This window comes from Notothenia coriiceps, unplaced genomic scaffold (genome assembly GCF_000735185.1).
Source record: "Notothenia coriiceps isolate Sejong01 unplaced genomic scaffold, NC01 NC01_scaffold00028797, whole genome shotgun sequence".
NCBI lineage: Eukaryota > Metazoa > Chordata > Actinopteri > Perciformes > Nototheniidae > Notothenia > Notothenia coriiceps.
In genome coordinates this window covers 184,977-202,697 of record NW_011361498.1, presented here as the reverse complement: position 1 = coordinate 202,697, position 17,721 = coordinate 184,977, and the positions used below count along the sequence as shown (strand labels likewise).

At 40.3% G+C, this 17,721-nt stretch overlaps 1 protein-coding gene across 1 annotated transcript in view; it reads right to left on the bottom strand.

The window, feature by feature from the left end:
* Positions 1-11,214: 11,214 nt before the first annotated feature.
* Positions 11,215-17,721, bottom strand: part of st8sia1 (ST8 alpha-N-acetyl-neuraminide alpha-2,8-sialyltransferase 1) — a 38,840-nt gene continuing 32,333 nt past the window's right edge. The window contains exon 5 of the mRNA XM_010786077.1: positions 11,215-15,325. Within this exon, the coding sequence (XP_010784379.1) occupies positions 14,854-15,325 (472 nt within the window). The 3' untranslated portion in view covers positions 11,215-14,853. The remainder of the gene's footprint in view (positions 15,326-17,721) is intronic.

Genomic DNA, 17,721 nt, shown 5'->3' with positions numbered 1-17,721 from the left:
AACAATGTGTGGCCTCAATTGTCCTTCTCTGAGTGATAAGACACACAGAACCTGTATATGTTGTGGTAATATACATTTGGTCTGGAACTTTGTAGGTTTTAGCTATAGGTACTTTGTTAGGCAATATCTACTAAATGGTTACACTGACTAAATAACAATCAATCGACAAACAAACAAAAACAAGGAAAATATGAATGTATTAAAATGTTTTTATTTGGAAAATGTGCAGAATGAATTGAACTGTTATCATGTAGTGGGATGTTAGGAACAATAATACATGCCCCCACAGGAGATGCTCATCATCAATGAGACTATATATAAATATATATAAGGGAATATTGTTATTGTCATCAAGACGATATTTAAAGAGTAAAAACAACAGGCAAACCTGAAGCTTGCCTTTTGAAAATGTGTCCATTTATCATCACCTTTTGACTGCTCTTACTCTACGAGGGTTATTTTGTCTGATGGGACTGATGCAGCCCTCCTCCCCAACCACTCCAATAAGTGTTTTTCAATTACTGCTGTCAGCTGGTAATCATCCAGTGATGAATAGTCTGATATCCAGCCTTTATATTCATCTGCCTTCTTTGTTAGATTGTTTCTCAACAACGCTGCACTTGTGTGTGTGAGTAGAGGCAGAGGTAATATCTTTTTTCATTTACAAAGTATACAAGGTGAGATTAAATGAATGGCAAAGTAAATGAATTGTGCCTTGTTTAATTTTTCATAACACAAATGGATATAAATTCAGCTTTTCTGAACAATTAAACCATCTGATGTAATTCCTGAGAAGGCATTTTATTTATATCAGATATTTAGGATTATTACTCATCATGGATGATTATTGCAATCTGTTTCTCTTTTCAAGCTATTTTGGTGCTAATAAAAAAAGCACAGGCAAAAAGTGGCCTAATATTATCATTAGTACCATTATGTAAATACAGTATTATGCAGAAAGCATGTAATTGCACCAAATAAATGGTCATACAAAGTAGATAGGGAAAATGTTGATTTTATTACTTTTGGGTCATTATAGCAAGGGCAGAGTGGTCAAATATTAATGATGGAAAATGGAAATTATTCCCATGCAAATGTTTACATAGTACATAGAGAAAACAAAAACAATAAAATGGCTATGATGTTATATTAATATTTAGAACATCGCTGTAATTAGATTTTTCTACCAATAATGCACAGAATTAACTGTAGAGGCTCCTTATGTACAAATGTAATTTTAAGACCTTTGTGTTTTGATGTTGCAATTCACAAATAAATACGAGTTAAATCCAACTATCACACAGCAAATCTTGAGACAGGGAGTATTCTCTAATAGAAAGAAGCAGCATAGTACTCCTCAGAATTATTACCATATTGGACAATTTTGTTCCTTTACATTACATTGCATTTAGCTGACGCTTTTACCCAAAGCGACTTACAATAAGATACAAACTTGAAGAAAACAGAATCATATAAGTACATCATGTTTCATAGAGCCAAAACATTTCAAGTGCTACTCAACTGGGTTTAGATAAGCCAGTCCTTTATTAGTATATACGTAAGTGCTTTGTTAATAATTCTTGATTAGTTTTTAGTCTGCGCTGGAAGATGTGTAGGCTTTCTGCTGTCCTGATGTCAATGGGGAGCTCATTCCACCATTTTGGAGCCAGGATAGCAAACCCACGTGTTTTTGCGGATGGGAACTTGGGTCCCCCTTACAGTGCGGGTGCAGCGAGCCGTTTGGCTGATGCAGAGCGGAGTGCACGTGCTGGGGTGTATGGTTTAACCATGTCCTGGATGTAGGAAGGGCCAGATCCATTCTCAGCATGGTACGCAAGTACCAGTGTCTTGAAGTGGATTCTGGCAGTTACTGGAAGCCAGTGAAGGGAGCGGGGGAGCGGCGTGGTGTGGGACCATTTAAACCCAATGCCTACATTGGTTAACAACCCTGTCTTCTGAAAAGTCACCCATTTGACAAAAAGCCAATTTGGTGGACACTGAGCCTGAAAACAAACGCAAATGATTCCGAACGCCCTGTGCTTAAAAAATAAACATTTCCCTGCAATAAACAAAAGTGCATGGACCCACCCTACTCTACCTCTCCCTAACCAACATCACTTCTCATGCATAAAGCGTATCAATACAACATATAACGAAAACAAAAACTAGCAAATCAGAAGCAAGGGCAGTTCATGCTTTTGCCATAAAGGAATATTCTTTATTTTTGAAGAAATGTGACTTTGGTTGCTATTGGTTTTGTTTTTTTAGGTTAACGGCCTTACGGACACATAGGCCTTTGGTCTATTGGGACGTTTTCTCAATATTGCATTTTCAGAATATTAGGCCTTTGGAATAACAGGGAGTCTCCAATGAGACACTACAACAACTACAACATATGGATAATAATAAATATTGAGGCTTCTAAATGGGGAAAAAGTAGGGATTACAACTTAATTTTTATTTAAGTATGAATAAATAACTCCCTCCAATTCTGGCAATCAGGTTCAAAAGACATGTAAAGACTTTTGTTCTCCTACCAAACTTACATTGTGGAAATAAAACAATTTCAATTCTTGGAAACAATAAAATAAAAGACATGTGCAGGCAGAGAGAGGACACCCCCCCCCCACCATCCAACAGTAAATAGTTTCCCTGACAGTTGTGGTACGAACAAGCGTACCATTATAATGATATAATGAATATATGAATCTACCCTCATATGTAAACGTTTATTTATTGTAAACAATTGGTATTGTTAAACTCCAGTGGTGACAAGTGGAAAGACGCCAACCTAACCTAAAATAACATACAAATATGAAACCACCATTACCAAAATCACCGTCACACTACAGTCCGTCCTGACGCCAAACTAGAAATGAGAGTAATTCCTGTGCTTGTACAGAAAATCAGTGTACACAGTTAGAAATGGTGAAGAAGTAATACAGTCATTCAGTTATTAATTTTTTCAATTTACCTGTACCAATACCCTAAATGTTTCGATAAACGTAGTTCTAACAGATGTAGGATGAAACAATTTGTAACTTTGCATTTGTAAGGACATGTCACTCAATAAATAGTGTCAATACGGTACTATACTTTATGTAGATGTATAGATATGTCTTTGTGTGTAAACACGTCTGAATACGAGAAGAAGAAGAAATGGGAGGATTAAGAGACAATATGAAGTGGGGGTACCAGGGGGGGGGAAAGGGTGGTAGGGAAAAGCAAGAACACCGTAGAGAGAGAGAAGGGGATAATAGTGCACAAATATATATTCAACTTATATTCTCTATAAATAAATACCACCAACCCACGAACCGACAAACTCTCTCCATTCTAGATCCCATAGTGTGCCTAAAGCGAACCATATATGCGCACCGATTACTGCCACCATCCTGTCCGAACCAGTCACCGGACCCACCATGGACGACCTACACTATCTCCTCTCTCTCACCCCCTCCTNCTGATCCTTCCTCGTACTCCCCCGGTTTTGGTATGTTAAGTTGTTCCTCGTTTTCTTTTGTCATTCAGCTTTGGAAAATAAAGCTCGCTTTTTGTTACCTGACCTTTTAGTCCTTTTACTGCATTTGGGTCCTACTTTCCCCCAACCCTGACACCCTGCTCCTTTTCGCTCAATGGTGTGCTTGTAGAGACATGTTTTTGTTGGCAATTATTGTACATTGCGTTTTGTGTACCATGAGCGGAACAAATACAAATGAAATGAAATGAAAGTAGCTTGTTATATTGTACAGGAGGAGGTGACATGTGACTGGTTCCAGGATGGGTTTACACCATGGAAAGTGTGTTCCTATGCTGGTTACATTGCCTTTTACAGCTGAGCCATCAGATGCCCTTTTAACCCTGTAGCTGCATTGACACAAAAACTAGGTCACTTAAATAAATAATTGCACGTCAAATTCTCTTGTAAAGAAAATCGTGGTTTCAGCAGTTTAACCATTCTGCACACTCATGCCATATATGCAGGGCAGACTTCCATTTGAAACATGCCGAATATATTTAATGATATAGCCGCCTGAAGTTATTTTATGGTATCGTCAAAAGCTTTTCGTCCTGAAAACTTACAACAAAAATGTGCACTAAAGCAGTTGTAGTTCAATGGTGTTTATCAACTATCCAAAACCGAAAGGGTCCACAGTATCCATCTACAAGACATACTACATGACATAAACAGTCGCAGTATGGTCACTCGGTTAAGTTTAGAAAAAACGCATGTGTTAGGGATGAAATAAATTAATCCTGGATGTGATCAGGGGGGTGTTGGGTAGTAAAGTGACCGTGTAGTGTAGTCTGCGAGACTGAATGGACTCTTCTTATTGCTACTGCAAAAAGCCTTTTACAGTAACATGATATCATACCACTCCGGCCTCAGATTAAAACACTGTTGGTGGCCAGGCTTTTAATGTCGGAGTGAAATTGAAGTTTGAGTGTCTTTAGCTTCTGTACTGTCGCATACAGTTACAAAAGGAATTCAAATCAAATCCAATGCATTTGATTGGATTGCTATAGGTGGCTTAGAGTGTGTCAAGATACAGAGCTACAGACTGTTGGCTCCTCACACACCTCCCTCATCTATTGTTAGATCTCTCCATATTTTTCTACTAGTTCCTCCGACCCACAAACAGTGAAGTGAAGTTTTACATAGCTAGGCTAGCTAGTAGCTCAAAGTCTCATTTGATTGGAAGACTTTTCGTAAATGCCCCTCAGTGCAGGATGAGTCATCAAACTAGCGAGAGATAAATTAATAATTAGGGACAGGATTAAAACTGGAGGAATATATTTTTCATTTAGCTGGGTCTCAAACTTGGATAGAGATATCCTGCCTGTTCCAATTAATGAAACAAAAAAAAAGATAGCCAATTTACTCTCTCTGATTTAGAGTGCTGTGCATTGATTTGTCAGTAAAATCTTAGAGGAATGGCTGGACTTGTGTGTCAGGGGCTGCATTTTGTAGTCTTCCTTCCAATTACCAATGCTTTTAACCACATTGATTTTTTTCTTTGTCTGCCCTAAGGAAGGTCATACAGGAGCTCAATCAAATTAGTAATTCTCATTCCTTATGCTCAGCGTCTGCCTCCAGCTGGCGCCAGGCCAGGTCGTTTACTCAGATACAGTGAGTGCTGGGTCAGGGGGGGGGGGTCTCCTTGTTTCAGAAAGAGCAGCAAAGCTTGATTGTTCCAGAGGCAGACTGTGTCTTATCCTACTCCTCTCTCTGTTCCTGTCCTGTTGTGACTCATCTTACTCTTTTGCCAGCCGTATCTTAGCCGTATATTAGGAAGTGATAAAAGGACAAACTGCCCAGACAGTAGTTACGCAAGATAAACGTTGGATTTAACCTGCCAAATTACCAAAACATACCAAAAATAAATGCAGAACCAAAGAAAGTTTGAGCTTGACTGTTATAATACTTACTATTGACACACAGTTTTCTAATGAAAGAGCTTTAGTAAACCAACTGAAACAAACTGTAACTTGTTAGCCGACAGTTACTGACTTACAAAAAAAGCATATGCAGCAACTTTAACATTGATTTGGGGTTCTGTTTGTGTCACGCCTGAGGAATTTGTGTCAAATATTCACTGTTTTTAGCTCGCTTTAACCCTCTACCAACTGTTGAGGGGAATATATGGCTGTTATATACTTTGCTATGCTAATGCTAAATCATCTTTCTTCTGTTTGGTGCTGGGGTTTATCACTGCTGCCCTCTGCATCGAGAAACAATGCCAATGAGAGCGTTGAGAGTGGACCATACATCAAATGTGTGAGTTATGGATCTAAAACAGTTAGGTGTCAATAGACACTGTAGAAAGTCTGTGTGAAGCTGCAGGGATCTGCATATTCTGGGTTCACTATCGTCTGTTTCACATTGCACACAGACATTTCAGCCAATGGTAACATCAAGTTATTGAGTCTGTTTATGTGTCTGATACGTACATTATTTCTCTTGTTAGCCCCCTCCTGGTTGGGATCATTACTAGGACCCCAATCTGCTAAATCAGCTCCTTTCCAAAGTGGCCAAAGTTTAACTGCAGCCCTTAAATCTCGTCTCTTTCAGTCAATTCAAATGGACCACATGGGCCATTTCCAAATTACCTTCCATTCTTTGGAAATTATCCCAGAGGCTTTCCACTTCCTCCCCTGTTGGCTATATATTATGGATTGGATGGGGGGAGAAATGTGGCATGCCACCAGGGAGAGAGCTAGATTACTGAGAATAGATCATAGCTCTTTTCTTCTTCTTATTTCACAACCAATAGTTAATATATCTGTCACATTTTCGAAAAACAAAAATGATTAAAATGTTTGAAAGCTGTAAGCTACCTTTAAAAAAATATTGAAAAGATCACAGACAGCCTGTTAAAAATGCGTTCACTCCCCTCCATCCCCTGGATTTGAATAACAGGCTTTGACTATCTCTCCTTCCCAGCTAACTTTTGGCCAAGAGGAAGATAACAACTCTAAATATGAAAATACTAGCAGGAAAATCAAAGTAGAACGTGTGCATGAATGGATCTTACACACTAGCTATATGTGTGTGTATTTCAGTGCCTCTAACTCTAACTTCACTAATTGAAACATTCCTGTGCAACGCTGACCTCCCACAAGTCCTCCTTTATTATTTCTCCATAATGTCAACATTTGGGAGGGTGTTGTAGTGACGGGCCAATCCCACAGCTTTTAGGAGTGCAGCCCCGCACCCTAATTGGCCCAGTGGGTTCTGATGCTGTTTGTAATGAGAGCTGACGTTGGGCACCGTTGGGGAAACGTGTTTTCGTTTGCAGATCCCATCGGCTTCTCCTTAGGTTTGGGTCTCCGACTCTTTCCTCTCTGTACAGGATTGCCAGAGAGCTCAAGCACTCGCCTGTGTGCGAGGCTACATGTGTGTGCACATGAAAAGGGCGGGAGTATAGTCCCAAATCAACAGAGGAAATTAAATATAAATGGGGCATGAAAAATGAAAAGACAGACACGTCATTTATTTGCGGGTAAAATGTGACAGACAAAGGGCAGATTTTAATACTGCGCCACATGCATTTATATTTTTCATATAAATGCTGTTTGACATTTAATGGATATACAAGATGTGTGAAATAATGGTTAAATAGCCATTATGTCTTATTGTGACACTGCTGGTTTGAAAAGGCAACAGTTGTAGTGCTACCAACTTCATTTTTACGACATGCAGTGCAATAGTGCTTTGCACAAGAGGAAAACCCTTTTTCAGTTGTACAGCATGTCCATATGTGAAGGGAATACATTTGATATATAAAACGTGAATACAGTGCATCAATATTCATAAACTACTTGGACCTGATCGATTACGTGGAAACAATTAACCAGGAACACTCAGCTGCTGAGGTATTGAGCGTGGAGGCAGATCTTTTTTTGGTCATGAATCTGCTATGTTAACATGTTTACATACCACAAGCACAAAGAGAATATATATGTTGGAGTTTGCATGACACATCAGTTAAACCGGTACAGCAGGCTAAGAGAGTTGGGGAAATCCATTGGCTCCCTTCCTAACCCCATTTGTTTTAAAGCTGGAATCTCTACCCGAAGCAAACATGACGTTTGTGTGTCTATGTTTGACTGCAATACAATACCATCCAGCTCTAGTTAGTGGCCAACATAAAGTGGGATTACACTATTGATCAGTTCCAGAGCCGTCCTTCAGACTGAGCGTAGACTAATAGTGTAGCAGCACATCTGAACCTGGCACTAAAAGGCCGGGGTCATTAGGCTCCATAATGTACTGATATGGCGATGGTGGGGCGTTGACTTGATTATTGCACATTTAATGTTTCGTAAATTGAATGAATGTTTATGATTTTTCACCCTGAAAGCGCTGTGACACTCGGACCAGACTGAAATGTATCACTAACCCTATATAAAGTATTACCAGGAACCTTTCTACAGCCCCTGTACATGAATACCATACATGTCCTTTTCTCCTCATGTTGCTAGGCTAGCATTAGTATTTAGCTCAAAGTCCTTTTGATTGATAGAGCAGCTGTAACCTCTTTTACTCTTATATTTATGTAAGCTAGCAGTGGTGTTAAAAAAACAGGGATTCGTAAGTGTAAAGGTGACACGTATGTTACTGTTAAGAGCTCAGGCACTCAGGAGGTAGGACCCAATTGCACGACCCGGGAGACAGAGGTAAAGTATTGGTAAGATACTTTATTTTTCCAAAAGCAGGCAAGATGAACAAAAAAGTCACTATTGAATCTCAGGTTGAGGACAAAAAAAATAAGAACAAAATGAAAATCGCTCATGTGGTGAGGATCGAAACTTTACGAGAGCACAAAAAAGGCATAGACCTGACCATGGCAAGAGACAAGAGCAAAGATCTGACCATGGCAATAGACAAAGCGCATAGACCTGAACATGACAAGAGACAAAAACGAACTGACACTGAACACTGGGAGGCAGGGGAATTTAAACACATGACAATAAGACACAGGTGGGAACAATCAGGTGATGAGCACAGGAGACACAGAAGGGATGACAGGTGAAAACAATCAGGAAATTAGACACACCAGGGAAACTAACGACAGACAGGAAAACACGGGGAGAAAGACCAGACAATACACAGGGAGGAAAACATGACAAGGAGAACAGAAAAACACCCACTACCAGACACACAAAACTAAAAACGTGACACAACACGAGAATCGTGACAGTTACATACAATGCACTATGAGACTATACAGCAGATACTGTCTATACACAACGTAACATTCAGTTCTTGTTATAAACCAGAATGAAGATCTTTTCCATGCAACAAAAGTTGAAGCTGACCAAAAAGTTTTATCAAGCAATGTTAATATAGCCATGCTATTCTTTCTTTTAAATGTTCCTCAACATGTCCTCAATAATTTAACCACACAACAGGATTATTGTATGTATCACAAAAGTATGATAAGGAATGAATGCACTGAAGGAATTTAACAAACCTACATCAATTATTAATTAACCAGCCATTCATAATACAAAGCCAATGTTTTCTGTTGTTATCTGCTGGCATCACTGGCAGGGCCAAAGGCTGTTTTATTATTGAGTGCAAACACATTAAGCTCACTTGATTTGCTAATAAAATCCTAAATGAATCCTCCAATTTATTAAGATCCAAGAATTCTCTTAAACAAGAATAATCGCCACTTAGTGCACCATTCTTGCTACGGTAAGCAAATGAAAGCTAGACCTAGCCAGACATGCTTAGTCTTTCATTATGGACTCAAAGGAGGTTATCTGGCCGTCCAAAATAGTGTGTAAAGTTGTTCTGCTGTACAGTCACCACTTACAGCAGAGCACGAGTCTCCCTGAGAATGTAGCTCTTTTTATGTTTCACATCTGTGACAAGAAGTGACCAAGAAAATGAAACATAAGCTGATAGAGGAGTATTCTATCCTTGCCTCAGTTCATGTTTCTCTGTCCGTACAGAAAGCAGTTATTTGACCTTGGGGCTTGGGCGCCCTGTTGTACGACAATAAGCTGGCATCTGTTTCCTTTTACTCTTAGATGACCTTCTTCTTACTTCTGAATATGCATACTGGAAGGTTGTATACAATCTCTCCTTCAGATAATGATATGAATAAACATGCTTTGTGTCGGCGAGTAAACCTTATCTGACTGAGGCCTTAAGAAGCCTTCACCTCTGCAAGAAAGTTATGTCTTTCTGGTGGAGTGTTTGATTACAGGCTTATAAAGAAGCAGTATGGGGGAAAGATTTTCAGAGAGGGTTTGGGCAGAAGCTGTGTCACTGTGGTGTCTCGTAAGACAAACATGGCTAATTCCGATTTAAGGGTAATTACTTCTTAGCTTAATAAACATACAAATCACGACACACCGTTTATTTTCAGGTTCATTTGATTCAGATTGTTGAGCTGAGCTGTTTGCTGTGGAAAGGCGAGAAACACTCATCCGTGTCCAGAGTTCCTAAAATAGGCTCTAATAGTGCCGAGGCGTTATTCATGTGTGAGAGAGAGAGAGTTTCTTAATCCCTCTCAAGTTTGAACTTTTGCCACTTTCTATGGGTTTATTGCTTTAGTGCCAGAAATAGACATATGACATAGACTTGGCAAGCAGAGGAAAAGTGAGGCACGTCTGCTCTAACACTGCCACACTTCTGGGCTGTAATTTTTAAGCAACATAACATAAAGTGAGATATAAACTAACATTTCTGGAGTCTGGAACCTCGGCCATATTATAAAAGAATAGAGATAATATTTCCGATCCATTCAGTCATTTAGCAAATTTCACCAATAACTACACGGATAAGATGCACATTTGTCTCATAGAGGGCATTAAGGAATTAAACTATACAGCCATGCCAGCAGCTCTTTGATCATTTTCCTGCATGCTACTATTCTGACAGTGCTAACATGCTGATATCGAAGATTTGAACCAGAACACTTCCTGGAGTTCCTTAAGGATCCCCAAAGTGATCAGGATTCATTTTATAGGGAACATAGGGAACAAAGTAGTTGATTGACCAACAGACAGATTAATAAGGCCATCTGTAATTAAATGCCGTATGAATCCATACAAATCTTTATACGTTTTTAGCTCGTACTTTTCCTGTACATCCTATACCCTGTCATACTGTTAAGTGCGTTTGGGAATTGTCTGATCCTGGGTTAATCATTCCTAGAAGGCAGTACTGTTCCTTTATATTACAGTAATGAAGGATTTATTCCAGGCAGAAGCCGATCAAAAACACATACTCATTAACCAAATCCCTATCCTCCCTAATACGCCCCCTCCTATCTCACCACACCAGATAGACACATTGAGGACTTGATCACAGAAACAGCTGCGTGAAGCTGAAGGGTCCGGATGGGAACATTGGAGACAGCTGCTGAGAGATCTTTAAAACGTAATTCCCCAGAAAACAGGTCGGCAGAGGGTTTCAGTGACGACATTAACCTCCCTCACCACGAAACAATCTATCTGTCCTCCTCCCACACAAAGGCCAAGCATTCAAATGGTGAGAAAAGCCAAAGAAAAGTGATTTCCTGTCAAAAAATTGGTGCACATATTCATCTGAGCTTCGATCCGGAGAAAATGCTTTCCTCAGTTGTAAACTGCACAACATTTGTCTCCTGTATCAAATTATTATTTGGCAATAAAACAAGACGAAGAAATCAGCAGAAGCACATCTGGAACTCAAAATCAAAAGAAACTAGTGGAAACATTTTCCTTCTTTTATTTGATAAAAGTGTTTGACTTTTATATGGATATGGTTGTTTTCATTTGTTTTTTACTTATTCATCCTTCACAGTTTAATCCAGGTGGCACATTGAGACTGTTACATCAATTTTGAACTGCATTTCTGGTTTATTTTCTAACATGCTCAGGCAGAATCAGATGACATGAATGAGCACAGGAGGTTTCAGTGGCGCAAACAGCAATACCATCAAGAAGTTTTTTTATATGTATAAAATTCAGACTGTCAAGGCAAAAAAAGCACATTTACATCCGTTGTTTAAAATAACAAAGCTTGCCAAAACATCAACTATTTAAATATGTAAGAAAGATGAGCCCTCCTGGCTGATATCAATTAAAAGTGAGTCAAACCGTCTTTACAAATTATTATTATTAATCTAATAGTATAGAGTAACTTGGAAATACTGCATCAATATTCATCAATATGTCTTACGTTTAAAGAAAGAAAGTCAATCAAATTATTTGAAAAATGCTATAATTGCATTATAAGTCCTACACAATTGGCTTTCAAAATAAAAAAATGCAGTCATTTAATCAGATTAAAACAAATTCAAAAGATGTGTTTGCATCAACTGTTTGACCCACTTTAGTTTGATTTGTGTCAGCATGAGCCCGGGTGAAGATATGATATAAAACCTTTGAACAATAACGATCTCCACATCGTGTTAAACCCACGACAAACATTAGAAGACTTCACCATCATGTCATGAAGGAAGGCTACGGAACGGATCGATGGGCACGAACACAGTGGCACTTCTCATAGTGATAATCACGTCAGAGATCAGCTGGTAATATGGCTGCGACTGGAATCAAACATGTGACCTTTCCAGGAACAGACTCGAACAAATTGGTCTCCCTGCGGCCACACATACCGCAGATTCAGAAGTGCAAGAAAATGGACAATACTGCCATTGTGTCCGTGCCATTTCTCTCTGTGCCGTTCGACTTTAGTTTCAAAGACCTCATGACAGCTTTAAAGAAACACTTCGAAACAAATATGAAGCAACAGCAAGCAGCCAGTTAAATATCGTTATGACTGTAACTTTATTTTAAACTTTATCCCTACAATCTGAAGGATCGATCATGTCTCCCAATGTGGCTATGAGCTTGGCGGTTTAATTGTAGGCAGATTTCTTACAAAAAACCACAACTGTGAAATTGTAAATCAAATCTGTGTTGATATTTTCTTGTGGAGCCTGCATTTTTTTAAGTTGTGATCTTGTTTTAATGTAAATTCTAAGTAAAACTAGCAGTTTCCCACTGTTTCCAATTTTCAATAAGCTAAGCTAACTGGCTGCTAGCTCCATGTTTGACACAGAGAAGTGGTGTAAATCTTCTCAGCAAAAAAAGCGTAAAAGTACCTTCCCAATGCAACAATAAGTGATACAACACAACCATAAAACTGTCAAGAACATAGTGGCGTGTTCAGCCTCTTGATAAGGAACCTTCAGTTGGAATGTCAAAAAATCATATTCTGCCCTCATTGCGATGGTGAGATTGCTCTTATAAGTTCCTCCATGCAAAATCAACAGAATAAAGCGTTTCAAACATAGACCTTCAAGTCACATGACAGATTTAACTCCCTTTTGATAAGAAAACTCAATGGATGGAATAAAGGCCCGAATCTGACAGTAATGGGAATAGATACAAAAACATGTGTACAAAAAGCACGTACACATTTAAAAATCCACATGCTCGATATACAATTCACACTCTGTCCAGTCTCACTCATTCACAATACTGGGCAGCAGAGAGAAAACAGAAAGGTGCAAATAAGAAACATAGCTAAAAGTGCTGATCAAGTTTTGAACCACATGCTGCGTTTGGACCCAAATGCTTTTTTTAAACTTGGTTCAGCAGTTTGTAGTTCTTTTAAGTTATTCAATATCAACGATTGATCCGCAGAGCCAACATAAAACAATAAAACATTTAAGAGCATGGTCAGCTTCGGAGATATCCCTTGTTTAGATGATCCTTTATGCCTTAATGTGTCTCAAAAGGCACTGGACCTTTTACAGCTTAACAGAGGAGTAACAGCATCAATCAATAAACTATTAACATGTTCCGTACCTTGAGTCTTAAGGAGTATTTTCAATGACAGTCAATGGGACACTCCATGCACTGTCCATGCAGAGTGATCCTGTGTTGAAGTATCGACAATATGGCATGGTCACATTTATCACTCTAAAAGAACATTTAAAAAAAAAAAAAGAAAAGACATTTCAAATCACGTTTTTCCATCTGCAAGGCCTGCAAGTACAAAAAACAACAACGATTGTGTTCGTAGTGTTAGCTTCTACATCAGCGAGTTGTTTTCCCTTGTGCACAAACAAATACAAATCACAATTATAAAAAATGCACAGGACAGAGGCTCAGGTCTTCCTGCATCCGGATGCAAAAATGATAATAACCGCACGAACAAAAGTCAGCCACTTACTGTAAATGCCACTTTGTGAGATTGAGTCAGTCTTTTTCTGTCACTTCCTCTCTTTATATCAGTGTCTCTCCATTTGAGAGAACAAGGAGAGTGTCAGAGTGGGCATCAAAGAGAGCTCTGTTCCCTTGGCAAGTATAGTACAGATTCCACGATGACTCAGATTTTCTTTAAACCAAGGAGCCTTCTTGAGAGTGAATTGTACCATAAAGTCAGTGAGGATGTCCGCTTCCAGGTGAGGTACCTATGTGTGAGGCTAGTTTGAAAAACATGTCTTATTACTACGTGTCTATTCTCTCTCTCCTGGCCACTGAGGAACCGGAAAAAAAGCACAATTCACATTAATCCCAACAATCACAATTTGGCAAAAACAACAAATGGTTTACTCAATATCCCTTTCCAGCGAAGTGTTCAAATGCAACTTGGCTAAACATTCTGGGATGTATATTACCTAAGACTCCTTTTCTAATGGCTCCTGAACTGACGCTTTATTTGGCACCAGAAAATGCCAATGAAGCACTTGGTTGAAGTAAAGCAGGGAGAGAATAATCCTTTCATGCACATACCAGCCAGCTTTCACTCTTCTCTCCCCCTGCCAGTCCTTTTTTCCCCTCCTCCATTATATTTCAGTCCTATTCAAGCTACTACGTACCCAGATTCCATTATCTCTCCCTTGTTCGCGTTTCGCCTGTCTTTCAGTGCCTTTTATTATCCCCCCTGGTCCTCAGCTCCTTCTGTCTCTGTTTGAAAAGACCCAGAGGGGGGGTTTGGTCCAGTTGTCCCATATGTCATTCAGATACAGTAGTCAGCACAACAAAAAAAACTAAAACATCCCCCACTCATCTAACCCCACACCTTACCAGCTGAGGCTTTCCACAACATACCATAAACACACACCATTTCCGAATTGAGAGGAGATATGGCATGTTTGTGTGAATGTGTGCTTTTGGCTGCATGTGTGCCCCGATGCTGCTGGTTTGGGTGGAGGACTTTGTTATGATAATTAGGGATTAGCTCTGGTGGGGGGCAGCAGGAGTGTGTGTGGAAAGAGTGCAGAGGTTCCTCTGAGGAAATATGCGCACTAACTTCCTCCCGCTTTACAATCCTCCTCTGCTTCCTGTAGCCCACTGAACTGACCGCTATCGCTCGATCAGGAGGCTCTAACTCCCTCATTCCTGAGGGGGGCAGCATCCCACTCTCATGCGCAACGTGCCGCTTTTGTGCAGCTGCCAGAGCTGGACAAACTCCTCGGGCATGGCGTGGAACCACTTATAGGGCAGGATGTTGTCGTAGTAGTGGTGGCTGACCGGCTGCTCGTCCAGTCCCACGGAGAAGGGCCAGAACCCGTAGGCCGTCACCTCCTCGCACAGCCCCAGGGCCAGCGAGACCAGGAACAGCCCCGTGGAGAGCCGTTTGGCATGCACCCCGCGCCCTTTCCAGAATTTACCCACAGAGCGCAGGAATTCTGGGTTTGCAAAGAGCATGGTGAGGTTGGAGGAGGTGTCGGCCAGGGCGTAGTAGGCCCGCAGCGAGGGGTCGGTGCCGGGCTTCATGGAGAATGCTGGCATGTAGATGTAGCTGGAGCCGTACACCTTCATGCTGTCCACGAACGCTTTCCTGGACCACAGGAGGTTCTGAAACCTGAGACAGAGTGATACAGAGGAAGAGTTAGACTGTTTTTGAAATGATTTTTGTATTCAGTTTTTCAAAAAATGTTCACAAAATGTCAGACAATACACTATTCTCTGTAGCCTTCTGTAGTTTACAGTGAAATCACAAATCAAACATACATATTTATCTCCATGTGGAAAACATCGATCTCAGAAGTAATGAGTCGGGAAAAAATAAAACAATGTCTGGATGGGAAGTCTAAACCGGTGGAATCTCTCTGTGTTAAATATTGTTTGGAGCTATCTAAATGAACACTGGACAATATCTTTGGAAGAATGCTGGATTTGAAATGGTCAGTTTATAATTGTTTCCCTGTGTATTATACAGTCATTGTAACATGTCATGCTTTGTGATTTGTTGTCTGCGTGTCGTCCTTTGCCTCATTTAACTTTGCATTTTACCTGGAACAGTCTTGTATTAATAACCTGATTGTCTGTTGTTTTATGTACCTTTATTGAAAAAATCAATAAAATAACAAATTGAAAACATACATATTTGTGGATAATACAGAGGCAGGCTCTTCAATCATGCTATAACATACAGAATGAACATAAACACAAACAAGGTTATGGGGGTATACCTGCAGCCTACTCAAACAAGGGGGCATAGAAAATAAGAATCCCTACTAGACAAATGATTCATGTTACACCATCGTATTGGTGTAACATATATTATACATTTTTCCCATCTCGTCAAAAATATTCCCTGTTGCAGTCTCAAAGCAAGGGTTATCCTTTCCATCTTGAAAATATCATAAACAATGTCAGTCCACTCTCCAAAGTAGGTTTTCCTGGTTTTAACCTCATTCTGGTGATGGCCTACTTGCTAGAGGAAGAGGGGGGTAATTTCAGTTCAGGGGCCACATACAGCCACATCTGATCCGAAGTGGGCGAACAGTAAAATCGTAGCATGATAATCAATACCAACTCCAAATGGTTCCCATAGTTTTAGTGCAAAAAAGTACATTATGAAAATGACATCAAAGTTGTCGAAGTTGCAGTTAAGTTCTGTCATTTTGACACTTTGACACTAAACGTTAAGTCACCCATGACCTGGTTTACTCATCTGCTGCTCCCTCTCTGCCTGTCTACAGAGGAAGTGAACTTCCTTTTGTCCGCACTGCAGCACAATGGGTGGTGGGCTCGTACCCACTATATTCAGCGCTACATGAGATTCAGTTTTACAGTTCAGGGTTAATTCATATGCCTCAGTCAATTTAGTTTATTTGACTCTTTAAACCCTAATCATGTTTGTATTTCATAATGCCTTTCTTCATTCTCACCTTTGGTGCACTTTGAACACTCGCTTTGCCTAATGCATATTTCACTGTCATGCCTTCCTGATAACTATTTATAAATTAGCGCCACAAAGTTTGAATTACAGTAAACCATAACTGTTACAGCCGCTGCCTTCCTGGGGCTGTTAAGGCTGTTAAACCTGTTTGTGTGTGTGTGTGTGTGTGTGTGTTTGTACACATGAGCGGCGCAGTTCCTCCGACGTCCCGCCCTCGCTGCATCCGAAGAGGTGATTGGATGAGACGTCATCCAATCCCCGCCCCCTTCCGGCACATCTCCCGGGGGAGGAGTACAAAGGCTGGGAACGGAGATCATTCTGGAGGCTCTGTGTTGGGAGACAGACGCCTCTAGCCTCGTGATACTCTACTCGTGTGTGTTTATACTGTTAGCTCCCTCGTAATCCGTAGATACTTAGCAGAGTGCAAGTAGTGTGTTGTGCCTCTCTTATTGTGTAACGTTGTTTAGGATTGTTAGCTTAGACCCAGGTGATTAGCACCTGTTGATCAGCTGTTGTTATCTGTTTAAAACGTGTTAGCTTAGACCCAGGTGATTAGCACCTGTTGATCAGCTGTTATCTGTGCAAAACGTGTTAGCTTAGACCCAGGTGATTAGCACCTGTTGATCAGCTGTTATCTGTGTAAACGTATTAGCTTAGACCAGTGGTTCTCAAAGGTGGGGGGCGCCGCCCCCCAGGGGGGCGCAGAGGCATGACAGGGGGGGCGCGAGAGACCAGGAGGAAAAATGGTTATAAAATATATTTTTTAAAGATTTAAAAAAAATTATTTTAGAAAATTATGATTCAAAATAATATCATACAGTACTATTACGTCTGGGTCTCTGTGTTTCATTAAAGCTTGGCTCTGTGTGTGTTTGGAACGAGCCATTTTGTGTGCGTGCGCCAGCGAGAGAGAGAGAGAGAGCGCACCGGTACCAGAGATTGTTGTTGTTATGCACTCCATTGTGACTCTCTCGAGAAAATCCAGTGACTCAGAGGTCAGACTGTCCTCCTCCTGAGAGGAGTGAACCACACACCTTTTGAGCGAAAATATAGGCATCGCATCGACGCGATCC